Here is a 26,573-nt window from a genome sequence, read left to right as displayed (position 1 = left end):
AGAGATAAATATCTTACTAATTGATAAAACATATACTGACCAACTACATTTCTGCTACATCGTTTGCATTTAACTTTCATGAACAGGATCATTTCACTCTTTTCCTGATCTTATAATGGTTTCTAATGGTAGGCGTGAGCGTGGCCTCCGCGCGGCTATTTAGCAGGCCCATTGACATTAAGGACAAGTAAACAGAGCCTACAGACGGGACCAGGGAAGGGGGTTGGGGTTCATCATTGGTTGATAGATGCTATGAAGTCAGTTTCCCCTCCCCTGTAGTAAAGATGACGTAGTGAATCTCTCCCTCTCTCTCTCTCTCTCTGTCTGTCCAGCTCTGTCTCTACCTCATACAGACAAGCTGGCGTTACAATAGCAGCAGAATCAACCAGTCAGTAGTGACCCAGTAGCCTACCTCTGCACAGATCAGCCCTGCACTGACAAACGACTCTTCAGCTTAAGGCTCATACCCAAGTCGCGGAGAGGGACAAAAGGACATGATGTACACCGAGCAGGACATTAAGGATTACGCACTGTGAATTTCTAAAGGAAGAGGAGTGGACAATACGCCCAACTGTGACTTTAGAATGAAAGGAAGCAGGAGAGGAGCAATGCCATAGAGGAGGAGGAGTTGTTTGGACAGAACTGAGCGGCCTACAGGGCCACTGCAGACCGGAGGAGCCCGGCTCACGTCCACTGCTGTGCGGATTACAGCCCGACTGCTTCTGTCTGAATCAGCTGGGACGATCACTCAACATGCAGACATTTGTTCCGGGCAACAGGTAAACGGCGAGCGCGAGCATACAGCTGCAGCATCCTAGAAGGACCCGTGTGCGTGCAAGAGTGTGTGAGTGTGTGTGTGTGTGTGTGTGTGTTTATGTGCGCGTGCGCGTGAGTCTGTGTTTGTGTGTGCCACCATGAGTCTTGTGTCGGGCTTCCCTCACCACCCGGTCATGCACCGCCACGAAAGCCACCACTATTCCTTGCATGCTGCGGCTGCTGGTCGGTGTCACGAGGACACCGGGGCTCCTCCTTACTTCACGAGCTGGCTGATAAGCCACCCGGATATGTCTCCCACCGACTACAGTCTCGCGCCCGGTTACAGCCCAGAGTACCACAGCAGCAGCGGCGGCGGATCCACCGGCGGCTTGGACCACCAGCATCACCACCACTACGGACCCAGCGGCTTAGTTCCGGGGGCCGGCACCATTTCGGTGAACGGAGCTACTGTTGGTATTCACCACCACACACATCCACGGACGGTGAAGCGAAGACCCACGGCCAACCGCAAAGAGAGGCGGCGAACTCAAAGCATCAACTCGGCTTTTGCGGAGCTGAGGGAGTGTATCCCCAACGTCCCGGCTGACACCAAGCTGTCGAAGATCAAGACGCTGCGCCTGGCCACCAGCTACATCTCCTACCTGATGGACATCCTGGACAAGGACGGACAGCACGGAGACACACAGGCTTTTAAGGCCGAGCTGAAAAAAACGGACGCTCGGGAAGAGAGGGCGAAAAGAGAGGCGGTAAGAAACAGTGTGTGGTGTGTGTGTATGTATTTCAACACATGTAGGTGCCTACTGGAGAATTCAAAGGAGGTATTTGTCCTGAAAGTCATTTAATAGAAACAGAGTCGTTAAATCCCTTTTTAGACTCTGACATCACAACATTTATCTTATATATAAATAAGGTATAGGCCTAGACTACAAAATTAAAGCTGACATAACCTATGCAACAGTTTCTCTCTGCTAGAAATCCAAACGTACTGCTCCAGACCAGTGGTGGAAAAGACTGCTGGAAACAGTTGAGAGTCCAGAGGACTAGGCAGCCAGCTTTAACGATCTGATGCCTGATAGAATAAACAGAGATCATAGAAGCGTTTTGGTCGATTGCTACTGGATTGTAACCCCTAAAATCTAGAAGGTTGGGATCTGTAGTGGCTAATTAAAAAAAAGAAGAAGTGTTCTACCTTTCTTGTCGTTTCACAAGATGAATTTATTCGCAGGCTTAGTCTTTGAAGGGAGTTGTTTACCGACTATTGCTACAATAGTCTTAAAGTAAAATGTTACTTTTCCTGTTGTATATCTGGAAAAATAACGATTGAACAATAACCATTCTGTAGACAACTTATCTTGCTTGTGTCTGCTTGCAGTCAAAATGGCTGTGTCCCAGAGGAAATAGTCTGTAAGGCTGTGGAGTAAAGTCAGGGCGCACACAGACAAAACTAAATGGAAACGGTGTCAACTCAGCGTTTTTTGATACAGGTTTTATATAGTCCACTAAATAAAATTATTTACTTTTTTTTTTCAATTCGAGTTCTTCCTTTAAATGTTTAACATTTTAATTCTGTTGAAAGAGGCGTGAAAGAAATTACAAAATAGGCTATAAATTACCTATGAAAATATAATGCTGTAACAGTGTTTTCCAGCCCATAATTCTGCGTCAGCAGAATTTCTGTGGGCTACACTCATGTACGGCTTATTTTATATATAAATATTTCTAGTCATTGGCTGTTGTGCCTTTTTATTTGCGATGTGCAAACGAGGACACCGCCACAGGGTAACGGTATGTCTATTTCATAGGAAAGACTACTGTTCCTGGTATGATGAGTTAAAATACCAATTTTATGCCAATGTGTATTAGACTAGATTACCATCTCTCTGACTGCCTTATTTGATCTGCCCTCTGAAGGTTATACATATTTTTCCTTCGTGGTGAAGATGGTGACGTATAGTACATCAAGTTTAATCAGGGGCTCTTGGAGCTGTAGACTGAGAATCGTGAGAAGGTACAAATAGGTTTGCTCACTGGCTTTTTATCAAATTTACTGTTGACAAAATTAAGAAGTTGTCATCGGACATTGTTTTCAGTAAGTAAAAGGGTGCAATTAATGGAATAAACAGATAACACAGCAGCGTAAATCAGGAAACTTGTGTTGTCTAAGCTCTTTATTTTCAGGATTACCTTATAGGTTACTTGATAAAACATGCAAAACCCTGCATCGTCCTACGTAGTCATTTATTTCAAGAATCATCACATTCTTTAAGAGAAGCGTCATTTAGACCTCTAAAATCAGCTTAATATACATTTTTAAACACTGTTGATCTCAGTAAAGAGGCCAGAGAAAACGTAAACAGAAAGTACTTTACTGTGCCAAAATTCACAGAGCCTAGCCCACTGGAGGTGGGGGTTAACATTTGAAACGCTTTGTGCCCTCTAAAAGAGCAAAATGTATGTGTTTATCCAATGGATGTTATACTATATAGCATATAGTATAATAATTATAGTATAGTCCAAGTGATCTAGACAAAATTGGAGCCAGAAAATTGGTTGCCGTTGTCAGACAGCTTGGAGCCAGAAGGGCCAGGTTCAGTCATATAGACCCACTGGTATTGTTTCTTTTGATCCACATAGATTTGGTCTATGGCCACATCTTTCCAAGGTCTTGCAATTGGCAGGGATTTACTGACTGACATTAAAAATGAATAAAAGGATATCATATATTATATATATGATAATAAATAATTCATCTTAATTTAATTAAAATTAAACCAAATTAGGGAATTATGTTTACATATCTGATAAGTTTGGGTAAATGAATTTGATTGAGTAGCCAACTTAAAAAATTAATAGTGCTTCTCATTTTGTTTTTTTGTTAATAATTAAGTAGTTAACTCATTTCATTATGCACCTTGAAATAACAAGTGTATTGCAATACAAATAAGGGGGACCTGGCATAGCCTTTCAGTTTATATTACATTGTGTGTGCAAGGGAGAATTAAGGTACAGATTTTCGCCATTGATGCTTTTGCTTTTTTTTAAGTGTGACTTTATTCAGGGTATTGTCATGTGGAGTTTTATCTTCATTATATTATGACAGCGCAGCGAAAATATGATCCTTAAACGATTCACTGTCTTTTAGCCTGATAGTGTGTTTAGAAAGGTTTTAGTTACAATTATTAGGCGTAGTTCGTATTTTAGACCTGTGACTTAAATTAGATTGACATTTTAAATGTTCAGATCTGTAATGAAAATTTAATCTGCTTGGAGCTCATAATGGTGCGATGTAATAATAACAATAAGTTAATAGTGAAGTAGTAGAGGCCAAAGATAAAGCGTGTCCTGATGTAAAAGGGTAATTCCATATCAAATCAAGTAAATATTTTCTACACAATGCCAGTGATACAGGCTATAATATAGATATCAGCATTAATATGAACATCACGCTAATGTTAAAAAGAACATATTTTAGTTTTATATGACCTTTAACATCATACACACGACGGGTTTTCAGCGGCGTCTTCTTCCGTGGCATTCAGGTTGCAATGTAAGGACAACAACTAGCCACACAATCATTTTTTTAAAATCGAAATAATGGGTTTATTTCTCGAACTGTCGTATAATTACTGAGTTCCTCATGCAGACTCGTAACATAAAGCACCACGTAAATTTGCTGTCAAGCTGTCCGTGTTAGCACTTTAAAATGGATCCGCTCCGTTTATTGAGTGTATCGATCAACGATCCAACAAAACAAACCTTCCATAAATATTACTGATTTATTAACCACACAATGACACCGGGTTTTATTTAATAGTGCCTGCAACAATCTGCCCGAGTTGGAAATCATTTGAGTGTGATGCCATAAAGAAGATGAAGAAGGAGAAACCCTCACTGCTATTAGGTGTCGCTGCAGTTTTCTCACTATCTGTGTAAAATATGTCTGGATATTTCTAACGGGATGTGGGAAGAACAGTCCGGGCCTTACAAGACAAGTCAGACCGAAAACCTTCAGCCTGGGCTCTATGGGCATTTTCTCAGCTTTAAGCTTTCTTGCTCAGTCCACCTCAATGCATTTCAACCAGGAAGTATATATATATATATATATATATTATGAGGATTATTCTGTTAGCAGTACTAGTAGTAGTAGTCAGTCAGACTATAGAACAGTACATTTAAGATTCTGTTCTCCTGTGTGCGTCATAAGGAAAAACTTGTGAAAAACAAGTGGCGTACATAATAATAAGAAAAACGTACCGGGACTATATAAATATACATTTTTGATCAAACTTAGCTTTATCAGAAAAATAGAATAAAAAAAGAAATACAACAAGAATATCATGAAATAATTACTTTACACATGTTAGAGGAAATGTGTTGTTAGACCGCTTTGAACGTCCGTTTTACAAAAAAAAAAAAAAGAAAAACAGAAAAATATATAATATATAATAGGAATATAGGTCTGTTAATCAAAAAGATTTCAATTACATTAAATCGTTAAATAGTTGGTTTAGCTGTTATAGCTGAACAGTGCATATGAAACAGGGTACAATTCAATTTGGTTCAATTTAATTCAGTTCATTGATGTATGTAGCGCCAAATCACAACAAAGATCATCTCAAGACAATTTAAAAAGTAAGGAGAAGACTTACATTTAAAAAACATCGTATGATGTCTGTACCATTAACCAAAACTGGTCCAACACCTGGTTTTAGGTCAGAGGGAAAGTGATGTCTTTGTGAAACAGATTTAATCTACTACAGCAGCCTGATGACTGCTCCCGGCTACGTTATGTGTCTGTGGTGTCATTCCGCAGACATATGACTAAACATCTAGTGCATTGCTGGTTGATCTGGGCATCTATACTTATTTTCTTATCTTTAACATACACAAAATGTATATGTACAATGTTCAATGCTATTAATTTAATCTCAGTTATAACGTTTCATCCAACTTATCTATATCGAGAACTTATTTAACTATAAAAAGGCTGAAATATAACATTATTTCCATGGTGACAAAGGCTACTCTCAGTCACATATCAAGTTAACCTGCATCTTCAGTTTTATGAATATCTGCTCTAGAACCATTTGATATCAGGTAGTCTCCATCATCAAATGTAAAAAAAAAAAAAAAATCATATAATGGTTTACCCATGAAAAACATAAGAGCATCACAGAAATAACGATAACAATAAATGTCACGTGTCTGCAGGTGGAGATCCCACAGACAACTTCATCGCCATCATCATCGTCATCCTCCTCAACAGCTGTTGATAAGAAAAGTAAAGGACGGACAGGGTGGCCTCAACATGTCTGGGCTCTGGAACTGAAACAGTAGAGCCTCCTGGTCTCCTACTAGTTCATAGCACTCTTTTCCTCCTCCAGCTTTACCCTTGAAGAGAGTGACGGGACAGTAATGACATGCACCGATGACCTGTAATGGCAGCAATCCATCATCTCTCTGGAGCTCGAGGCTGCTCTCTTACCTCAGAACGGTGGGATCACGTAGCTATGTTGAAACATGAAAACAGTTTACTGCTAGTTTGCCCATTGAGTGGAATTCCCGGAACAGCATAAGGAAGCGTTTTATTTTAGTGGTCTGTAGGCTAAAATCCAACTCTTTCCAAAAAAGTTCCATGTAAAAAACTAGGCCTATTTAACTTGATAGGTTGCTGAGAGTGATAAGTGTTAGTTAATTCTTAAAGTTAAGCTAGCAGCACAACCTTCATTTGTATTTTTAGGCTATTTGAATACTCTTGTTGAAAAAAACAGTAGTATTTGATTTCACAAAATGGAAAAATTCAGGATGTTTTGTCATCATTATTTCCCCATCTGACATATTTGATGTCAACTAAAAGCTGACACACATTGTGGTTAGATCTATTTATGTGCTAGGCATAGACTGGGTGGGTGGGGATAAAATAATACATTATGCATAAGATTTGTCTCTGACTCAGTGATTCGGTAGGATTTACTGTTTGTCACATGCCCAACTTAAAGCATACACCAATCAGCCACAACAATAAAACAACCAAGTGTGGTTTGCTGTCAGTACACAGAGAGACTTCGCTGCAGACCAGGACTGAGGGTCTGGCACCTCTAAATCTTAGCCAACATCATTTTTTTCTCATGCTGACCCCTGTACACCACATCATTAAAACCACCAGCCTGCTATATTGTTGTGGCTGATTGGTGTAAGGCTCGTGATGAAAACCAACAATGAACTCCTTCTGTTTACACACATAAGCTAAATCAAATTTTGGATTTGGATTTGGATTTGGACGAAGATTACAGTGTGTGTGCTATAGACTTCCATTGTTGTCCAAAATCATTAAAAAGACATCAGTAAGCCACAGGAGGGTGTTGGGAGACTGTTATATAGCATGTAGTACAAAGAAATGTCTGTACATGCGCAGTGGCCTCTCTAGTGATGGATGTTTCAGTCTATGGAGCTGTTCACAGATAAACCACCACAATTATATTTTTTGTAATGAAGGAACATGCCCCCCTGTGTAAAAGTGTAACACTTGTGTGTTTTACATTAATATATAAAATAATATAGATGATTGAATTAATACTATTTTTTCAGAACAACCGTGCTTTAGCCCACTTTGCTAAAGAAGTCCTTACTTCCCTTCCCTGTCGATTTCCTTTAACCCACTGTTAAAGACAGTGGTCTAATGAAATATGTGCTGTGTGTTGGTGGGATGTATTTAATGTTACGTACTGTGTATGGTGTCACTGTGCAAAGTTGCTTTATAAAACTGCTAAAGTTTGATTAGACTGTGGCAGAGCCTCTCTTTATGACAACAGCATAAAGAATTGAGAATAGCCAAAACTATTTTTACCTTTTCCTTGGAACCCTCAAAATTACACACACACACACACACACACACACACACACACACACACACACACACACACACACACACACACACACACACACACACACACACAAAGCTTCTGACATGTTTCCTGCTTTAATCAACACAATAAATGTATGTGCAATGTAGCCACTAAAAGGACCAAAACTGCCATTCTGTTGACAAAAATTGAAAAATTGAACACTTACTGAGGTCTTTAATGAACTGATAAGCCAGTGTGTAGCCGATGTCAAGTACTCTCTTTCTCTCTCTTGTTTCCTTCCGACTTTGAGTTGTAAATGTAGTGATGTCATGGTAATAAGACAGTCCATGTTGTGGTGTGAACATGTGGTGGGAGTCTAAATAATACTTAATGTGGGATGTAAACAGTGTTTTGAATTTAATAAACCACCACCTGGTTACATGGTAACTGATACAATCTGGGCTTATTTCTTATGGCTTATATTTATGCATATGGCTCCTAAAGGAAATAGTACAATTGTATCCATTCATAATGCAACTCCACATGTGAGAAGTGAGCAGGATGAATTCTGATGTATTCATGGATATTTATTATCATTCCAGATTAAGTCAAATACTACAAAATGCATTGGATCATGTATCACACTACAGATAGACAATGGCCAAAAAGCATTACAAAAAAAAATACACCCCCTTTAATAGCTTACTCTCTACCCAACTGACCCACACCAATTAAATTGCATTTTAGTGGCAAAACAGGAAGCAAAATCCACTGAGAATCACTAGAAGAAATGCAAGTTGGCAAAGTAGAGCATAACCAGGGAAGAAACTTAAATTTTTCAGGCTCTGGTCATACCTCATCTGGACTACTGTAATATCTTACTGATGGGGTTACCAGCTTGCACCATCCAACCCCTCCAGATGATCCAAAGTGCAGCAACACGTCTCAAAGGGCAAATATTTCACCATTTTTCAGATCTCTGCACTGGCTTCCTGGATTCAAAGTTGTGACCTTTGCCTATTAATATAATAATGAAATCAGATCACAGGAGAGATTCACCTTTTAAGTCCCCCATAGCAGTCTGAGCTGGGGTCATTTCCAGTACTATTCATATTACTACTAGAATGAACTACAACTGTTACAGCTGCAGATAGCATGACCAGAATTTGAAGGGAATAACAGGCAAGACTCAAAGGTCTATTTTATACAAGTAATATATATATATACATTTTTGTTTATTTTATCATATAGAAATATAGGTATTTGGGGAGAGCTTTAAGATGTCTTTAATCTTTTAGAAGACCTGCTAGTTAAATTAAAAGTTGAGCATTTATTTGCACAGTTTAACCTTGGATTAGGCTACATCCTTATTTCCTTCTCCAGGTTTTCAGTAGTGAAAGTTTAAAAAGTGAGGCCAAGTTTATGTTTTTGCAAAAAGTGGACTTTAACCAAAAGGTTGATGACACTGTAGAACCTCATAAACACAGTGCTTTAAAAAATGCATCATGAAGCACAGTGGTAGCCAAACCGATACTAAACTGCAGTACTCCTAGTTTAAGAAGAAGAAGAAGAAGAAGAAGAAGCCTTTAATCGTCATATGTCACTTTTACATGTTACAAATAAACTGGTCCTCTGCATTTAACCCATCCCGAACCTTCTGCATCTAAAGCTAATGGTCTACCAACCAGGGTAGACCATTAGGGTAGGGCCATCAGGCCGCCCAGCTGGCCACCTTAGTTCACAAATCACATCCTTGTCTCTCTCCCTATTGTTCTAGTCCTAGTCTGTTTAAACTATAAAAGGCCAAACCAGAATGAACGAGAACGAGAATAGACATTTGTGTAACTGCATTGGGTTTTTACCCTACATCACGTAGTATAATCCTGTCGATTATTTTTCAGTATATTTATATGACATCATTTTTTGATGACACCACACATTGTAAACAGCGATTCACCTGACTGTGTTAAGAAGTTACAGCGCATCGCTGGATTTCCTTTTGAGGCTAACACATGTATGTTTTTGTTTGTTTGTTTTGTTTTTTATTCAACATAGTTTTATGTATGTTCTTCACTTCATATTTCTAAGTTTTCCAGTTTAGATTGACATAGACAGTAGTAGGAACCCCCCTCACTGTCAGACACTCACTGGGGATTTTCAACAGTGGAACCTGCTGGATATAAATGCACCCACCCAAGGTAAATGGATAAGAATATACATGTACTGACATAAGTCACAATTGTCAAAGCTGATGGGCACTTCATTTGATAATGTCGACCATTGGTTAATGTTAATGTTAACGTTAGCTAAGTTAATAGATAACGTTAGTTGTCAAATTAACTGTTAAGTTTTGTCAAGTTAAATATAAAACGGTTAAAACATTTGTATTAATTAAGCTGCTGTCTCATTTCTAGCTAACTTAGAAAGATTACCAGTTAACATTAACTAGTTAACGTTAGTGCCTGTGTAGTTAACCTGATTATGATGAGCCTAATATTAAAGAGACAAACATATATTACTCGTGAGATATGAAAATGTCTTTTTTTCACATTAGTTTCAGGGAGTTCAGAGAAAAAAACTGAAATGGGCACGATATTAAATACTCCAACAGGTCCCTGCAATTTCAAGACATTTTCTGCTCTAAAGTCTCACATGAACAGAAATCACACACCAAACTCATGGCAGAGCTGCTGTAGTATATTGCAGTAGGTTGTACAGGTGGCAGTAAGATTGTTGTAGACGAGTCTTGAGGGGATGGGCTGACAAGCACAGCTGAATATTTAGCATGGCAGAGTAGTGACACAGGGTTAAACAGCACTCCTATTGATCCTGCTGAGGAGGTAAGTAGGGTTCAAAGCAAATTTGCAAATAGGCAGAGAGATGAGTAGTGTAAGACCATAATACTCAGCTGCAAAAGGCAGTAGGCTGAGGCAGAAGTCAGAAACAAACACAGGTCAGCAACATGTTTTTTTAGAAGTGTTATTAGGTGCAGGGAATCATCAGGTAGTCACTGGACTTGAGCAAACAAGCCAAGAGGGCAATTAAACAGGAAGTCAGGAGCAAAACCATGGCAAGAGGTGTACCTAATAAAGTGGCATATGAATTTTTGAACATTTTGCAAAAGGTTGCCAAGGTTTTCTCACATGTTTAGTTGTTATTTTTACTGAATGACAAAAAATATTCAGCTTTTTGCTTATTGCTTCCAGCTATATTGTAACTACTCACAAATATTTTTATTTCTGAAATGTAAGCTATCAGCATTAATACATCTGCTAATTAGATTACCTGAGCACATGAAATTTCGTTTACCTATATTGAACTGTGGCAGAAGCAGTATTTGAGGTGAAATTATCATTTAAAACCAGTGTCACAGTACACACAAAGCACCCATTTAACCTCAATTAGTAAACTTTGGTTACATGGCTCCTACTACATGGCACCTATTGGGTGCTGTGTATCTACTGTAACACTTAATAGAAAGAGATCTAAATTGTTTTTTTCCCATACCTTTTATTTTGCTTATAGATTATTTATGAGAATAAATCCTGAGAATGGAATAAAATGTACTGCTAATAACTGCAGATTGAGATGTTTTTTTTCCTTTTTCCAAGGCCTTTTTAGTGTACATTAACAGACATGTACACTGTAACCTGTTAGAAAGACTGATTTTCTTGTCATTTAAACAATGAGTGGACATGGCTTCTGGGGAAACATTGTGGTTAACTCGGATTTTTCTCTGTTTGAATAAAAACCAAAAAGAAGCACCAAATGTACAAACTCATCCAGTGATAGAGCAAATACACAACTTTATTTTAAAACAAAAAACAATTCAAAACCAGGTTGCAAGTTAACACACATTGAGATTAACACTATCTGATGGAGCTGTCAGTCAGTCATCCATTTATCTTGCATCGCAGTCAGTATGTTGATGGTAGGAGATGGACAAAAAAGCTTTGAGGATTTTTCTTGTTTGGACAAAGACTAAAATGAGACATGATGGCCTGTACCTGGCCTCAGGTGAAGACAAGATAGCAGATAATTGAGAGATTTGGCATCAGAAAGAGATGACCCACAATGGCAACAATGACCAGGACACAAACACAAGCATATACACACCCTCCTACCTAAGAAAGCTTTGTGTCTCTCTGTAGGGAGCATGAAGCTAATGACCTGGAATTTGCAGTGTATGGTTGTTGTGTTACAAACCAAAGGCCACACCTAACTATATGCTACACAGTACACACAGTATAAATGCACATGCTCAGGATCATTATAACCAACTTTAATGTAGTACAATAGTAACTTGAAACTGGCTTATTACGAAAGGTTACATAACCAAGAGAGCTAAATGAAACCTACCTTCATAAAAAATTTTGCCAGTGTTACAGAGCATATGTTGTGAACAACCTCTTTTTGTTTCAATTGTGACTACAGAAACACTTATTTGTACCCATTTATCATAAACCGTATTTTTACAGACAGCAAAGTTGTCAGAGCCTGTTTCCCCACTGACTTGCAGGGAGGCTGACAACAGCAAGATCCACTTTGGGCTCTCAATTAGAGACTGATTATTTGACCTAATGACATTTTACTCACAGCAGTTGGCCACAGTCAGTGCCAATAAAAAAAATACAAGCTGCTATTTGAATGTTTTAGCATACACTGAGCTTACAAGAAAAGCAGTGCCCAAATAATTTGTCACATGCACACTGGCAGACAATGATTGCATGTCTTAGGTTTTAACCTGAATCATGGCTTTTGAGCCCCCTTTCTTACAAAGGGGCTTTGTTGGATTATCCTCAGCTGTAAAGTACAAGGTTGCTTCCCTACCTTGGTTTTGACCAATGGCCATTACACCTGCATAAACTGCATACTTTGCATTGTTTCCTTACCTGATCTTTTGGGCTGTGCACAAATATTTTGGAAGCCAAACATACATTTTCTGTATGTATTGTAAAATGTAACAGTCTGTGCGCTTCATTGTTCATATTTGTTCATGCCAGTGTGAATGTCATTGTTAGTCACTGTTTAGATTTATCATGGCTCACAAGTATTACCAATTGCCAACAGGTGTCAGTATTGTTGCACAAACAGCAGATGTGTAGGGACATCTCATGTGAGGTGATCAGACTGTGAGATTACCAGTGTACAAAATTAAAACAGGAAATGCTGTGTGGCAATAATCAACCTAAAGCATTATTTTCATATCTTACAGGTAAGTTACTGATATTGTAAGTGTTGATGTTGTGATGTTCGTTGTGTGTTTTCTGAGAGACAGTAGAAACAGTGTGTAGCTAAGAGTTAGTTATTAGTGGCCTACAGTCACAGTTGACAACTCATTTACTTAAAGTAAGACTCTGCAATTTGTTTTTAAGGAATATCATATTATATCAAATGAAGATACTCCTTGAAGTGATATTATTAACCTCATGTAAGTTTGACATAAGAAATAAGAAATACTTTTATTTAATATATGTTGATATAATGTGATGCTGTTTAAGCAAGGAGATCAGACTGCAAGATTACCTGTGTATGAAAAAAGCAATTTAAACAGTCAATTTAAAATGGGACTTTCATATGTTACAGGGAAATATTAAATGTGTAGCATCAGACATACTGTGTGCCACTACATATTTCAGCAAGATAGAAGACTATCCATCAATCCATTATCCTAAATGCTTGTCCTCTTAAGTGTTGCGGGTGTGCTGGAGCTAATTCTAGCTGTCATTGGGTGAGAGATGGGGTAATGCCTGGACAGGTTGCCACTTTATCAGAGGGCTACACAGAGACAGACAAATATTCATACCTATGGGCAATTTAGAGTCACCAAGTAACTCTAACATGCAAATATTTTGAAAGGTGGGACGAAGCCAGAGTGCTTGGAAGGAACCCACACAGAATCTGGGAGAACATGCAAACTCCATAGAGAAATGCACCTGGATTTCAACCTGGGTCCTTCTTACTGTGATGCAACAGTACTAAACACAACACCACTGTGCTGCCCACTAGGAAACTAGCTAAATTAAATAACAGCAAGTAAACATTGCACTGCATGTCGACTGATATAACATTACATTTCATTAGTTCCATACAAGCAGTCAAGGTCTGCACTCGAATATAAGTACCAAAATGTAACATAAATCATATTAAAAGAGGAAATGCTCATTGTGATAAATAAACGTTATTACCATTTTACTGATAATAACCTTTTAAGATAAAATTGGGAAACTAATAAAATTGGGTTAAGAAGTGTCTAACGAATTATAAAAAACTGGAAGGAGAGTGGGAAACCATCATCATGAAATCTTAAATAATTGTGTTTGGTGATTACTTCAACTTAAACTCGTAAAACAAAAGTAAAACTCACGGCTATGTTTAGTAGTGAAAGTAAATCACTTGTCAGTGTTGCTAATTGGAACAAAAGGCTTCAATTGGCTGGGGAGCATAAAGATTAGACTCTAGAGCAATGGAAGAAGGTCATGAGGTGTAATGAGTCACAAATAATCACATCCTGGCAGGTCGGATACAGTATAAATCAAATGTTATTTTGTTCTGTTTGGGTGTTGCCGTGGCTCAATAGGTAGAGCAGTTTTCTGCCAATCACAGGATTGGTGGTTTGATTCCTGGCTGCCATGTCACATGCCAAAGTATAATATTATAACATTATATTATATTATAATGTTTGCCATGAAATTGAAAGTAAGTATATATAGTATCATGAAAGTATAAACACAAAAGATTTATCAGTCTATAGAAACCTATACTGTGCATTTACATCAGACAGTCAGGGCTGAAACATCTGTGCAGATGTTATTTTAATTAAATTCAATTCAGTTTTATTTGTTTAGCGCCAATTCACAACAGCAGTTATCTCAAGGTACTTTACAGTATAATTATACATAATTGATATAAAAATCCAATAATCCCATTTGAGCAAGCAAAAAACTGTTTAGGCAACAGTGGAGAGGAAAAACTCCCTTTAGAGGAAGAAACCTCCAGCAGAACCAGGCTCATAGTAGCGGCCATCTGCCACGACCGGTTGGGGTGAGTGGAAAGAGAAGAGAGAAAAGAACAGCAGGCAATAAGACTGTCACCGTTTCGGCCAAGCTGAAATTTCCCTCACTTCTCCACCTCTCTCTCCCTCTGGATTCCGCCCACCAGCCCCTTCTCTCCCTCTGCTCACAGCAATCAGCTGAACATTGGACTCACCTGTGTCCCCTTCTCCCTACAAAACTCTCCTCAGCCCTTTCCCCTCTGTCAGTTCGTCGTCGTTCCCCAACCTGTTTCCAGTGTAATTTCCCAACCTGTTTCCAGCCTGTGTTCCATGCCTGTTGCTCAACCCTGCCTGCTCCTGCTCGTCCTCCTCGGCCCTGTCTGCTTCCTCCCTGGATTCCCTGGACTTGGTTCCCCCCTCTGAACTTTTGGACATTATTATCTGTTTTCTCAGTGAGTGTTTTCCTGCCATCATGCAGTGGTTTTGATTTGTACTTTGGTTTCTTGATTTGTTACTTTGTCCTCCGCCTCCGTTGGTAGTTTTCTGTTGTCACTTTGTCTTCACGTTCTCCTGTCTGTTTTTGTAGTGTTGACACCCCCGTTAGTTCCCTGTTTTGTAGTTTTACCCAATAAATCCTGTTTTCATTTCATTCCTGCCTCGTCCTCCTCCCTGTGACAAAGACAACAACAAACAGCAAGAACATTGGGCAGGTCAACTGGATTCTGGAGATGTACAACTCCAGGCTGAGGATACCTGCAGAAAAGTACAGAGAGAGGGAAACAGAGAGGAGGAAACACAACTACAGGAGAGAGAAGACACAAAGTTAATGACATGCAATGGTGGCATTTGCATTGATACAGGAGGAAGGAAAGAGGAGAGGAGCTCAGTTTATCAGTAGAGGTCCCCCAGCAGACTAAGCTATATCAGCATAACTAAGAGATGGTTCAGAGTCACCTGATCCATCTCTAACTATAAGCTTTATAAAAAAGGAAAGTTTGAAGTCTAGTCTTAAATGTAGAGAGGGTGTCTGCCTCCCGAACCTGAACTGGGAGCTGGTTCTACAGGAGAGGGGCTTGATAGCTAAAGGCTCTGCCTCCCATTCTACATTTGGAAACTCTAGGAACCACAAGTAAAACTGCAGTCTGAGAACGGAGGGTTCTGCTTGAAAGATACGGGACTATGAGTTCTTTGAGATAAGATGGAGCCTGATTATTAAGGGATTTATAAGTGAGGAGAAGAATTTTAAATTCACTTCTGGATTTTACAGGGAGCCAATGGAGAGCAGCTAACGGAGAAATATGATCTCTCTTTGCTAATTCCACTCAGAACTCTGGCTGCAATTTTAGGAATCTGAAGGAGATCTGGAGTTTTTTTACCGCTAACGCATTCTGTCACTACTAAGCCTTTATATTGTGATGAGCATCGGAGTGACCAACTTTTTTATTGGTAAACAAAACAACATCTTGGATGTCCACTCCGACTCTCTCCATCGGGGCCGCCAGCAGGTACTGCTGTAGAGGTACTCTGGTTAGCTGCCCAGGTCCCTTTTGGACAGTGCAGGTGTCACAGCGTTGGACGTAGAGCTCCACATCCTGACGACAGCCAGGCCAGTGAACTTCCGCATCAGTGAGCTACATCAGGAGCTACAGGCGGTCCTAGTGAACTACTGCTTTGCCTCTGCTCTGTCAACCCCGAAGTGGGTGGTGGCTACCTCTGGTCCCCGGTTCTCCTATTGCTGTTAGAGGTCACAGTCCTCTGCAGCACAGGGTCATCTGGATAGGGCTTCAGTGTTGCTGTGCTATCGCCCCAGTCGATGTTGGACCTCAATTGTAGTGCCGTCTAGCATAGGGGACTGGCAAAGCCCTGGACAAACCTCCAGTAATAGGAGGCTAGCCACAGGAAGCTCCTTTGCTCACGATTGTGTGTGGGTGTTGGCCAGTCCTGGACTGCAGTCACCTTGGCCAGATCAGTGGACACGTGCACTGACCACGTGCCCCAGGAACGCTGTTTCTCTGGGCATCAGGTGGCACTTTGCCAGGTTTAGCTAGAGCCCATCATGGTAGATCACTGTGAAGACCTCCCAGAGGTTGGCAAATGCGCCCTCTGGCGGGCACCATGAGGTTGTCCAGGTACACCACTCAGCAGCTCCGGGGATGTCCTTCAGCACCCATTCCATGAGGCGTTCAAAGTTGGCATGAGCGTTACACAGCCCAGTCGTCATCACCTGGAACTGCTACAGTCCCTGGCAGAAGGTGAAGGCCATTTTGACCGCTCCTCAGGTCCAGGGAAGTGAACCAGCACAACCCTATAATCCAGTGCATCATCGATGCAGGGCAGTGGATAAGAGTCTTTTTAGGTGACCTGCTGCAACTGCAAGCACACAAGCTCACCAGTGTATTTATTTAGCAACAGAAGCTGGATGATGATGGCCTTCATACAATTTTGTTTGAAATTAAAGCCATTTTGAATCACAGACCCGTCACCAAACTGTCTGATAAGCCTCATGATCTGGAACCACCCACACCCAGTATCATCGTCATCATGAAAAGTAAACCAGCCCTACCACCTGGATTATTTGAGCCACATGATTTGTATAAAATTAGAAGATGGAGACAAGTGCATTGCATCTCAGACCTATTCTGGAATTGATGGATACTTGAATTTTTACCTCTACTACAAGAAAGACAGAAATGAAATTAAAGAAAGACAACCCTAAAACCTGGCAACATTCTACACCCCCAAGAGAATGAGTCTTGGACATCTTCCACGATAAAAGATGACTTGTACGTTCTGTACGTCATTATACCTTTGACTAAACTTTGATTATTACATGAAGCTGTAGCGTAAAACTATTAATTTAAAAACCTGTGTAATTTATGTTTATTTGTTTGAAAATGGCACTGTTTTAGGTATATTTGCGATGCACAACAGATCCTGGGTTGTTTGGCATCATTTCGTGGTAGCAGGAGTGTGTATATAGGTAGTAACATTTTTTCAGAGGGATCAGTTTTGGTATTTGGATGTGCAGCTATTCATTTGTTATTGGGCTCATTGGCGGAAGAAAGTTAGACTTGTGAAAAATAAATCAGTGAAGTTAATCAGCAGTACGGTGAGTGGACATACTCATTCCATACACCCTTAATACATGTCTGCAATCAGCATGTTAATCACTCAGTACCCGTGTGTATAACATTCAGTAGCTTAGCCATCATAGTAAATAAAACACAACAGGACATTTCTATAAAATGTCCTGTTGTTGATCCAACACCTGTTAGGAAACATGGTATCCTCCATGTGGAGATTTTGGGGAGAAGGAGACAACTAGTTGTTGCACATGGTTAGCAGGATGGCAATGTCAGTGAGGGACAGAGTGAACAGGAAAACACAGTTGGAGGATCCGAGGGGAACAGATCCTCTTTGTGTGCACTCAAGGAGAGAATACAGTCCAAAATCAAATTCCAATAGACAGTCCAAGTCCAATACAATCCACTAGAGGATCGAAGGTCTAGAGCCATAGAGATTAGAGTTTAAAAAAGAACACAGGTCTCTCAAAAGATTCAAGAGGAAGCCAGAGGCAAGATCCAGAGAAAGACCCAGGGGTCATACACCAGAGAGTCAGAATGACACTCAGGGTAAAGCAGGGGCCATAGGCAGAGAGAGACAGGTCCAGGGCATTATTGTAGTAGAGTCCAGAGATTGGGATATCATGTTTGTTGAGACGCAGGCTGGAAAGTCGATGTAGAGATCTGGGCTGATCAGAGACAATCTGGCAACATGTGGCGGGAGAGGTATTGCTTAAAAAGGGAGTAACAGGTGAAAACAACTGACAGTGATTCCTGTAAAGCTGGCAGGAATGGAAGGAGCAGGGCAGTGCTTTGTACGGCATTGTGAATTATTGCAGGATATTTAATATTCAAATACAACATATATTACTTTCTTGTAAAATACTTAAATAATCACATAAGATTTACTCAAAGGTTTCCCTTAAACTATACACAAAGTAATTGAATATTCACACATTTAAATAAACATTTTCATTACCTTGACATGAAGTATTTGAAGAAACGTGTAAGGGTTTTTGTGTAAGTTTGTAATAACTTGATTTAATAATATTTGTCAAAGTTATGTAATTTATTGACATCAGCCCACATGGTGAAGAAACACTGCATTAAACATGAGCCCTTACAATGAATTTTTTATAGAATTACATGTAATTAAATTACATAAAGTTGACATTTTAGGCCTGCTTTTGTGTGTGTGTGTGTGGGTGTGTGGACAGAATGAGGAAGCTGGTAAAGGACATAAATTGTCTTACACTAGCCTGACCTGGAAAATCAAAAATATGCAGTGTAAGGGACATTCTGAACCTGTGATCATTAATGCAGTCATACCTGCTGTAAGTGCAGAGATGTTGGAAATAACGACTGACACTTCCTACACTAAAAACTGTCCTCAGAGACCACTTAGTGGATTCTTCCTTAGAATTCTCTGTACCAGCTTAAGTACATTTTACAAGATGCCAAAGAATCAGACCAGAATTCACTGTTTAGAGCTACTGAACATAATGAGAAGTTAGTATGGAAAGTAGGTAATGACAATGAGAATGAGGGTGAGCAGTTTAGCCAAGAAACTTTCTTCCCTATGCAGTCCACCAGCTGCTCCGCCTCATGTCCATAGGCACTGTTGTCATTGGGTTAGGGTTAGGGTTAGGGTTTGGGTTAGACCTAGTGACACTGTTGTGGGTCATCAGGGTGAAGAGCACGGGACTTGGGATGCAACACTGAGGGGAAGAGGTGCTGAGGGTAGTAACTGAGAAGGTGTTCTTCCCTACAGGCACAGTCTGGGTCTGGTTGATAAGGAAGCCTGATAGCCAGTTACACAAAAAAAATCATTGGAATATAAAACATGTTTGTTTGTTTCCCATTACTAGTGACAGTCAATGTTGTTTATTTAAAAACCCTTCAGCTATGAAAATCAGTACTCTTACTAATGTCTTCGTTTAAAATGGAATACTCCCCGACCCTCGCCCACCAACACAACACAAACGAACACCCTATATCTCCTATCTGTCTATCCAATAGCCTCTATGTGCATTTTGACTGGCAAACATAATAGATGACTGCTGTTACCCAGATGGTTAAAACATATTGTTTCCCTGCAATAATACCAAAGCATCTGGTATCCATTACTTAGCACAGCCCCCCCTACATTCTCCCTCCTACCTCCTCCTTCATCTTTCAACCATTATTGGCGGCTATGTTTCCCTTCCACCAGGGGACCCTATTTCTACCAAGTGACCTTTGAGTCCACTTTGCCATTAAAAAACAAAAATAAGAATAAGAACAATACTCAACTAGCGATTAACTCCTAAGTGAAGATGACAGCTGTTATCAGTGGTGGAAAGAGCCAAAAAAAAAAACATAGTTAGATACTAGAGAAAGTGATCTGTTGTGTAATTTGTGGCAAGTGACAACAGATATCAAGCCAGTTCGCAGTTACAGATGATGCTTTACCAACTACCTTTGTGACAGTTACACTATATATTTTGGAAGCTGATGCTTTAAAAGAGGTAATTGATTACTTGGTGGTTACAGTAGTGCATCATTGGCACTACTGAGAGAAGGTGGGCTTTTGACAGCCATAACTGTTATGTTATTATGTTGAGAGAGTCTCTCTCTCGTGCCTACACACACACACACAATGTTGTATGGCAGCCATTGTGAGGACACACATTATCCATTCCCTAGCCCCCTAATGTCATGTAGGCCATGCTAATCTACTCTGTATTGATTTTAAATGTATCCCATGTACTGCCTTACCCTAACCCTAACCATCACAACTAACTGCCTCATCCTAAACCCCAACCCTAACCAAAACCTAGTCTTAAACCCAAAATTGCTCTTTAAACACCCTTCTCATTGTGAGGACTGGCTTTGTCTTCTCTTTGTAAATATGGCCTCACTCCAAATGTTAAAAATTCATGCTGGTCCTCACACTGATAGCCATACACACACACACACACACACACAGATATGCATATCTGGCTCATCTATGAGGGGGACGTATTGGATTCATTAGCAGTCAAGGCAAAGACAGCAACTCCATTGTTCTCTTTTTATAGATGGTAGAAAAAATGAAAGGAAAAAAGCACTAGAGTAAAACATTATCTGAAGGATTTATAGCCTTTAGGATCCTTCCTTCGGTGTCTTCAGCATACAACCTGGGCTACAGCATGAGTTACACTGCTTTCATAGTACAAAGGCAACACAGTGAAAATAAAGTAATAGAAACACTTACTCTTTTTTTAATTTAATTTTTTTCATGATCAATTATTAATTATTTTTATTTGAAAGTTGAACTGTTGGTAACTGCTAATAGATCTTGACAAGACCTCAAACATTAAGTTAAGCGACCAGCGGCTTACCTACAAAATAATAATAGAAACTTCATCAGGATATAAATTCTGGGTCAAGTAGCTGATGTATTTGTCAAACAAATTGTCTACAATTACTCAAATGTCTGATGGTTTTCTCTCTTTAATACAGTATTATTGTAAACTGGATCTGTGAGTTTCTGTGAGCCATAAAGGCTAATAGAAAGTGATTGCTCATGTTTTTGTGCCATGTCTCAGTCAAATAAATTTAATGTTTAAATGTAACAATAAACAACAAACGAATGTATATGAAAAAGACTTGTGCTGCAGACCTAATTCAGGGTTAATCAGAGACAAAAAGCTCAATATTATTAGGACGATGCAACCAAAGGCATAAGATGAATGCAGATGCTACTGCCCTTGTTGCATCAATTAATATCTATGCTACAACACTCTACTCTCAGCTTCCCTTACTGAATAAAGTTTATATATAAAATTTAAAGAGCTCCTTCCAGCTGAACTTACTATTACTTCCACCCACTGGAATACACCGCTCCTATTGGGGAGCCAGCAGAAGTACACTTCTACAAACTATCAAAACAGATTAGGGATTAAGGACACACAAGCTATCCTTAATTTAATTCTGTCATGATTCCAGCTTGATTTCTGGTTTCATGCTTTTTTTCCTCTTCCAGTTTTCCCAGTTTTTCTTTTTGTCTAACTTTACTCGTTACTTTGATTGATTTCCCATGTGCCCTGCCTTCCATTTATAATCGCCACTGCGTCTCCAGTTTCCTTGTCTGGATTGAGGCTGTGTGATCACCAGGCTATGAATCGACATGACATGGCAGAGATAAGTGACTGATATGGAAGTGAGGAATGAAAGCAGGTAGCAGGGAAGATTAAGAAGGCTAACATAAAGGAAATACTTACATTTTTTGAAGCTATTTTTGCTATTATTGCAATCCTTGCAATAGTTTTGCATTATCTCTGGTCCATAGTGAATTATTCTGACAGTATAGCCTGTCCCTACTGAAGAGCATTCCTGTGATATTCAGTAACATGTACCATCATGTATTTTTAATTTACAAATCAGAAAAAACAAATCATACACACATACAGCACATTATCACTTTATTGCTGAAGCTTTAAATTACATTTACACAATTAGATACATTTTTGCCCAAAGTGAACAAAAAAAGAAAGAAGCTCAAAGACACAATACTCAAATAGCCCTAAAAATAGCTATAGCGTCGACAGGAGAACTTCAGAAGCAGAAGTTTCTTAGTAACACTCCATTAGTCAGACATTCATGGTAGAGTGGTTAGATAACATTTACAGCTGGTTTGGTTTTTGGTTTTAAAAACTTTTACTCTTTAGGCAGAGCTCCAAACTCTTTGTCTTGTGAACATCCAGCTAATACAGGACAGGACAGTGACAACATACTGGTAGCTGCATTATGCAAAAAAGATTCAGAACTTTAATAATTGACAAAGACCTTAAGCATACCAAGAAAGCTACATTTTTAAGGCAGAGAAGCAGAATATCCTGTGAGAGCCAAGTCACCAAGACATAAATCCAACTTTATGCACTTCACATGCTGAAGGAAGCACTGAAGAAAAATACCCTCAAAACAATCAAGAACTGAGGACATCTGCAGTTCCCTATACTTTAACACCTATATGTTCAATTCAATTCAATTAAATTCAATGTTATTTGTATAGCGCCAATTTACAACAGAAGTTATCTCAAGGCACTTTACAGTGTAAGGTTTAAGACCTTACAGAAAATATATATACAAAAGATTATAGAGAAAACCCAACAATCCCATTTGAGCAAGCTTTAGGCAACAGTGGAGAGGAAAAACTCCCTTTAGAGGAAGAAACCTCCAGCAGAACCAGGCTCATAGTGGGCGGCCATCTGCCTCGACCAGTTGGGGTGAGTGGAAAGAGAAGAGAGAAAAGAACAGCAGGCAATAAAGACAACAACAAGCATCAAGAACATTGGGCAGATGAACTGGATTCTGGAGATGTACAGCTCCAGGCCGAGGATACCTGCAGAAAAGTACAGAGAGGAGGAAACACAACTAAAAGAGAGAGAAGACACAAAGTTAATGACATGCAATGGTTGCATTTGCATTGATACAGGAGAAAGGAGAGAGGAGAGGAGCTCAGTTTATCAGCAGAGGTCCCCCGGCAGATTAAGCTATATCAGCATAACTAAGAGATGGTTCAGAGTCACCTGATCCATCTCTAACTATAAGCTTTATTAAAAAGGAAAGTTTTAAGTCTAGTCTTAAATGTGGAGGGGGTGTCTGCCTCCCGAACCTGAACTGGGAGCTGGTTCCACAGGAGAGGGGCTTGATAGCTAAAGGCTCTGCCTCCCATTCTACATTTGGAAACTCTAGGAACCACAAGTAAACCTGCAGTCTGAGAACGGAGAGTTCTGCTTGGAAGATATGGAACTATAAGTTCTTTAAGGTAAGATGGAGCCTGATTGTTAAGGGATTTATAAGTTAGGAGAAGAATTTTAAATTCAATTCTGGATTTAACAGGGAGCCAATGGAGAGAAGCTAACGTTGGAGAAATATGGTCTCTCTTGCTAATTCCAGTCAGGACTCTGGCTGCAGCATTTTGGATTAACTGGAGGCTCTTTAATGAGTTATTGGGACATCCCATTAATAATGAATTACAATAGTCCAGTCTGGAAGTAACAAATGCATGGACTAGTTTTTCAGCATCACTTTGGGACAGGATGCTCCTAATTTTAGCAATGTTTCTTAGGTGAAAAAAGGCAGTTCTAGAGATTTCTTTCTCTAGAACTCTAGTCTGTTCCAGACTTTGGCAGGCATTTACGACAGATGATGTAGTGATTCCACAGTGTTGACAAGTGGCACAATAGTGCAGTGAATTAGTTTTTTCTCAGGTTTGTGTAGAGGATTACCAAGGTCAGTGGACAAACACAACCTTTTTCTTCTATACACATGCAACCTTGGCAAACTCCAACAATGTCCTTGACCAACATAAAGTCCCCATATTTTTAACTCCACAGCACCATAAAACCTGCACTTCTTCCCTGAGTGGAGCTCTGAGCAAAAAACGCAGTCTTGAACTAAGACCTTCTTATGGAAGGTTATTTTAGCACTGTCAATTATGTGCTCCAGGACACCATTTAGGACTACAACCTCAGTAAGAGAAATCGCTCTCTGTTTCCCACTTCTGAAGAAAGAGAAGGGTCCACTCTTAGGCAATGTAGCATTGGGACTCAAAAAAACTTAACAAACTCTTGCACTTCCTTAGGTGCATCAGAAAGATTATTAAGCATTTTGGGAATGTTTCTCCAAACCATGAGTTCCATGGGGAAAAAAAAAACTGTAGATGCCTTTTGTTGGCATCAAATGTAAATGCAGAACATTCAATTAAATTCAATTCAGTTTTATTTGTATAGCACCAAATCAAGGCACTTTACAGTGTAAGGTTTAAGACTGATCACTGTATAAAGAATTTTATCAAAAACCCAACAATTTAATTTGAGCAAGCTTGAGCCAACAGTGAAGAAGAAAAACTCCCTTTAGAGGAAGAAATATCCAGCAGAACCAGGCTCAGTTCAAATGACAAATGCTAAGCAATAATTGTGATTTTTCTATCATGCTTTTGAAACTTTGGCACAAAGTTACCATTTGCTTACCATTTCTCCAGGATGACAACATACATGCCATTGAACTGAACTGAATTTCTGAGACAAGGCCTTACCACAACATCAAAACTGATGCCACAAAAATGCATGTGTATAGTAGAATTCTACAGAAATCCTTCTTCAGCTAGACTTTTGCTCTGTTCTACCATACGGGTGAGAACATTTATCAATCAAAGATGTGACTACATTGTGATTCTCATTGTCATTCAGTTGCAGCAGTAAAAGTGGATTTCTGTTTCTGCACCAATGTCGGCCACCTTCTTTTCAAAAAGAATCTTGGAAAAAATGGTCACTCCAAAAAGTAAAAAGTGTGAGCAAATCTTGAAATGCAACTCCTATAACTTTGTGGTGCAAACAAATGTTGTGATTATTAGATAAGAATGACTTGCAGAATTGTTTTTTCCTGGATAGATGGGTACATTGACCCACTTAGCAGAGTAACCGGGGCTCTCTGTTCTCTCCACCCGGAACTATTTATAGGTAAGGGAAATGACCTCCGGAGGTCAGGTGTGTGGATATTCTATGAGGCACGCCGGTTGCCTGGCTATACCCTCTCAGGGGAGGCTATAAAGTGACCCTGGAGGCATGTGCACACTACTTGTTTGATTGGAACATATGTCCGAGCGGCATCTGAGCAGGAGAGTCTCTCACTCAGAGAACCCCTGTTACCCGGCTAACTGGGTCGTTCTCTTTCATCTCGGGACTATCTCTCCACCCGGAACTATTTATAGGTATTGGAAGCCCTTTAAGACACCCCGGCATGGAGACACAAAATGAAAGCTAGCAACAGTAAGGTTACGTGGACACCAGCAGTTTACAAAAAAGGTGGAGGTGACATCAAAAAACCCTACACCAGAACTATGTACATATGTACAGGCCAACCAAGGTGAGGCCCCGCAAGATGCCACTGGTGGCACGGCCGCAGCACAGGGGGGCCAGCAAGATGCAGTGGCTATGTGCCCAGCCGAAGCATGTCAAGGGGGAACCCCCAAGACCCGATCCCCAAAGGGAGGCCCAGAGGGCTCCACCATCTGAGCCTACCGCCAAACCGCCGTCGCCACACAGCAGAGGCCCAGGGAACCCAGGCTACTCTGTCGGTTGATGTAAGAAGTGCTGTTGATCCAAACATTCACATGGCGGCCCTGCAACCGGGGAAGGAACTCCTGGACTGCCAGGACCATGGCCTGAAGTTCCAAGACGTTGATGTGCCGAGACCCCCACTGGCGATTCCATGACCCGAGGATGCCACAGCCATCAAGGACAGCGCCCCAGCTGACCGGGACAAAGAGCAGTGACGAGTGATGTAGACACCACCACCATGGAGCGGTGGGAGCAGCGAGGTGACAGGCCAAGGCGCACATAGCACCGCTGCATGGGACGCAGGTGCAAAAGGGCCAGAGGCCCAGAAGGTAGAGCCCCCGAAGGCAGAGCCCCCAGGGTGACTCGGGAATGGAGCCGCAAATGACTCAGGTAGGACAGGAAAGCCTGCTGCCTCTCCGGTGTCAGGGTGACAGTGGCCATGGTGGGGTCCAGGGTCGTGACCAGGAAGGGAACCACCTGGGCAGGATGGAGCCTTCTTGGCCAGACTGACTTAAAAGATTAGACACTGGATGTGATCCAGGAGCAGGGCAACATGAGGGGCCGCATCTGGGCTTTGTCCAACCAGGAGGGGGCAGCTGGCAACAGCGGTGGAGTGGGGATCTCCAGGGCCCTTGTAAACACTGGTTCCAGAGAAGCCACTGCCCCCTGGTGGCGGTCCAACACGTCACTCGGAGCAGACCTCATCAAATTCAAATGGATCATGCAATTCATTGTTTAAAAAGAAAACAACATTTAGTGTTTTCAGATGAAGACTTAAGCTTGTCTAATGAAAATTGGAAACTGACTC

The 26,573-nt window shown here is 40.4% G+C and overlaps 1 protein-coding gene across 1 annotated transcript; it reads left to right on the top strand.

Annotated features, from left to right (window-relative positions):
• Window positions 1–367: 367 nt before the first annotated feature.
• Window positions 368–7,829, top strand: hand2 (heart and neural crest derivatives expressed 2). Its single transcript, XM_026358992.1, has 2 exons — window positions 368–1,523; window positions 5,989–7,829. Exons 1-2 carry the CDS (start codon window positions 915–917, stop codon window positions 6,112–6,114), a joined length of 735 nt encoding a protein of 244 aa, XP_026214777.1. The 5' UTR covers window positions 368–914; the 3' UTR covers window positions 6,115–7,829.
• Window positions 7,830–26,573: the final 18,744 nt, after the last annotated feature.

This window comes from Anabas testudineus, chromosome 1 (genome assembly GCF_900324465.2).
Source record: "Anabas testudineus chromosome 1, fAnaTes1.2, whole genome shotgun sequence".
In the NCBI taxonomy this organism is placed as follows: Eukaryota; Metazoa; Chordata; class Actinopteri; order Anabantiformes; family Anabantidae; genus Anabas; species Anabas testudineus.
This window is presented reverse-complemented; position numbering and strand designations above follow the sequence as displayed.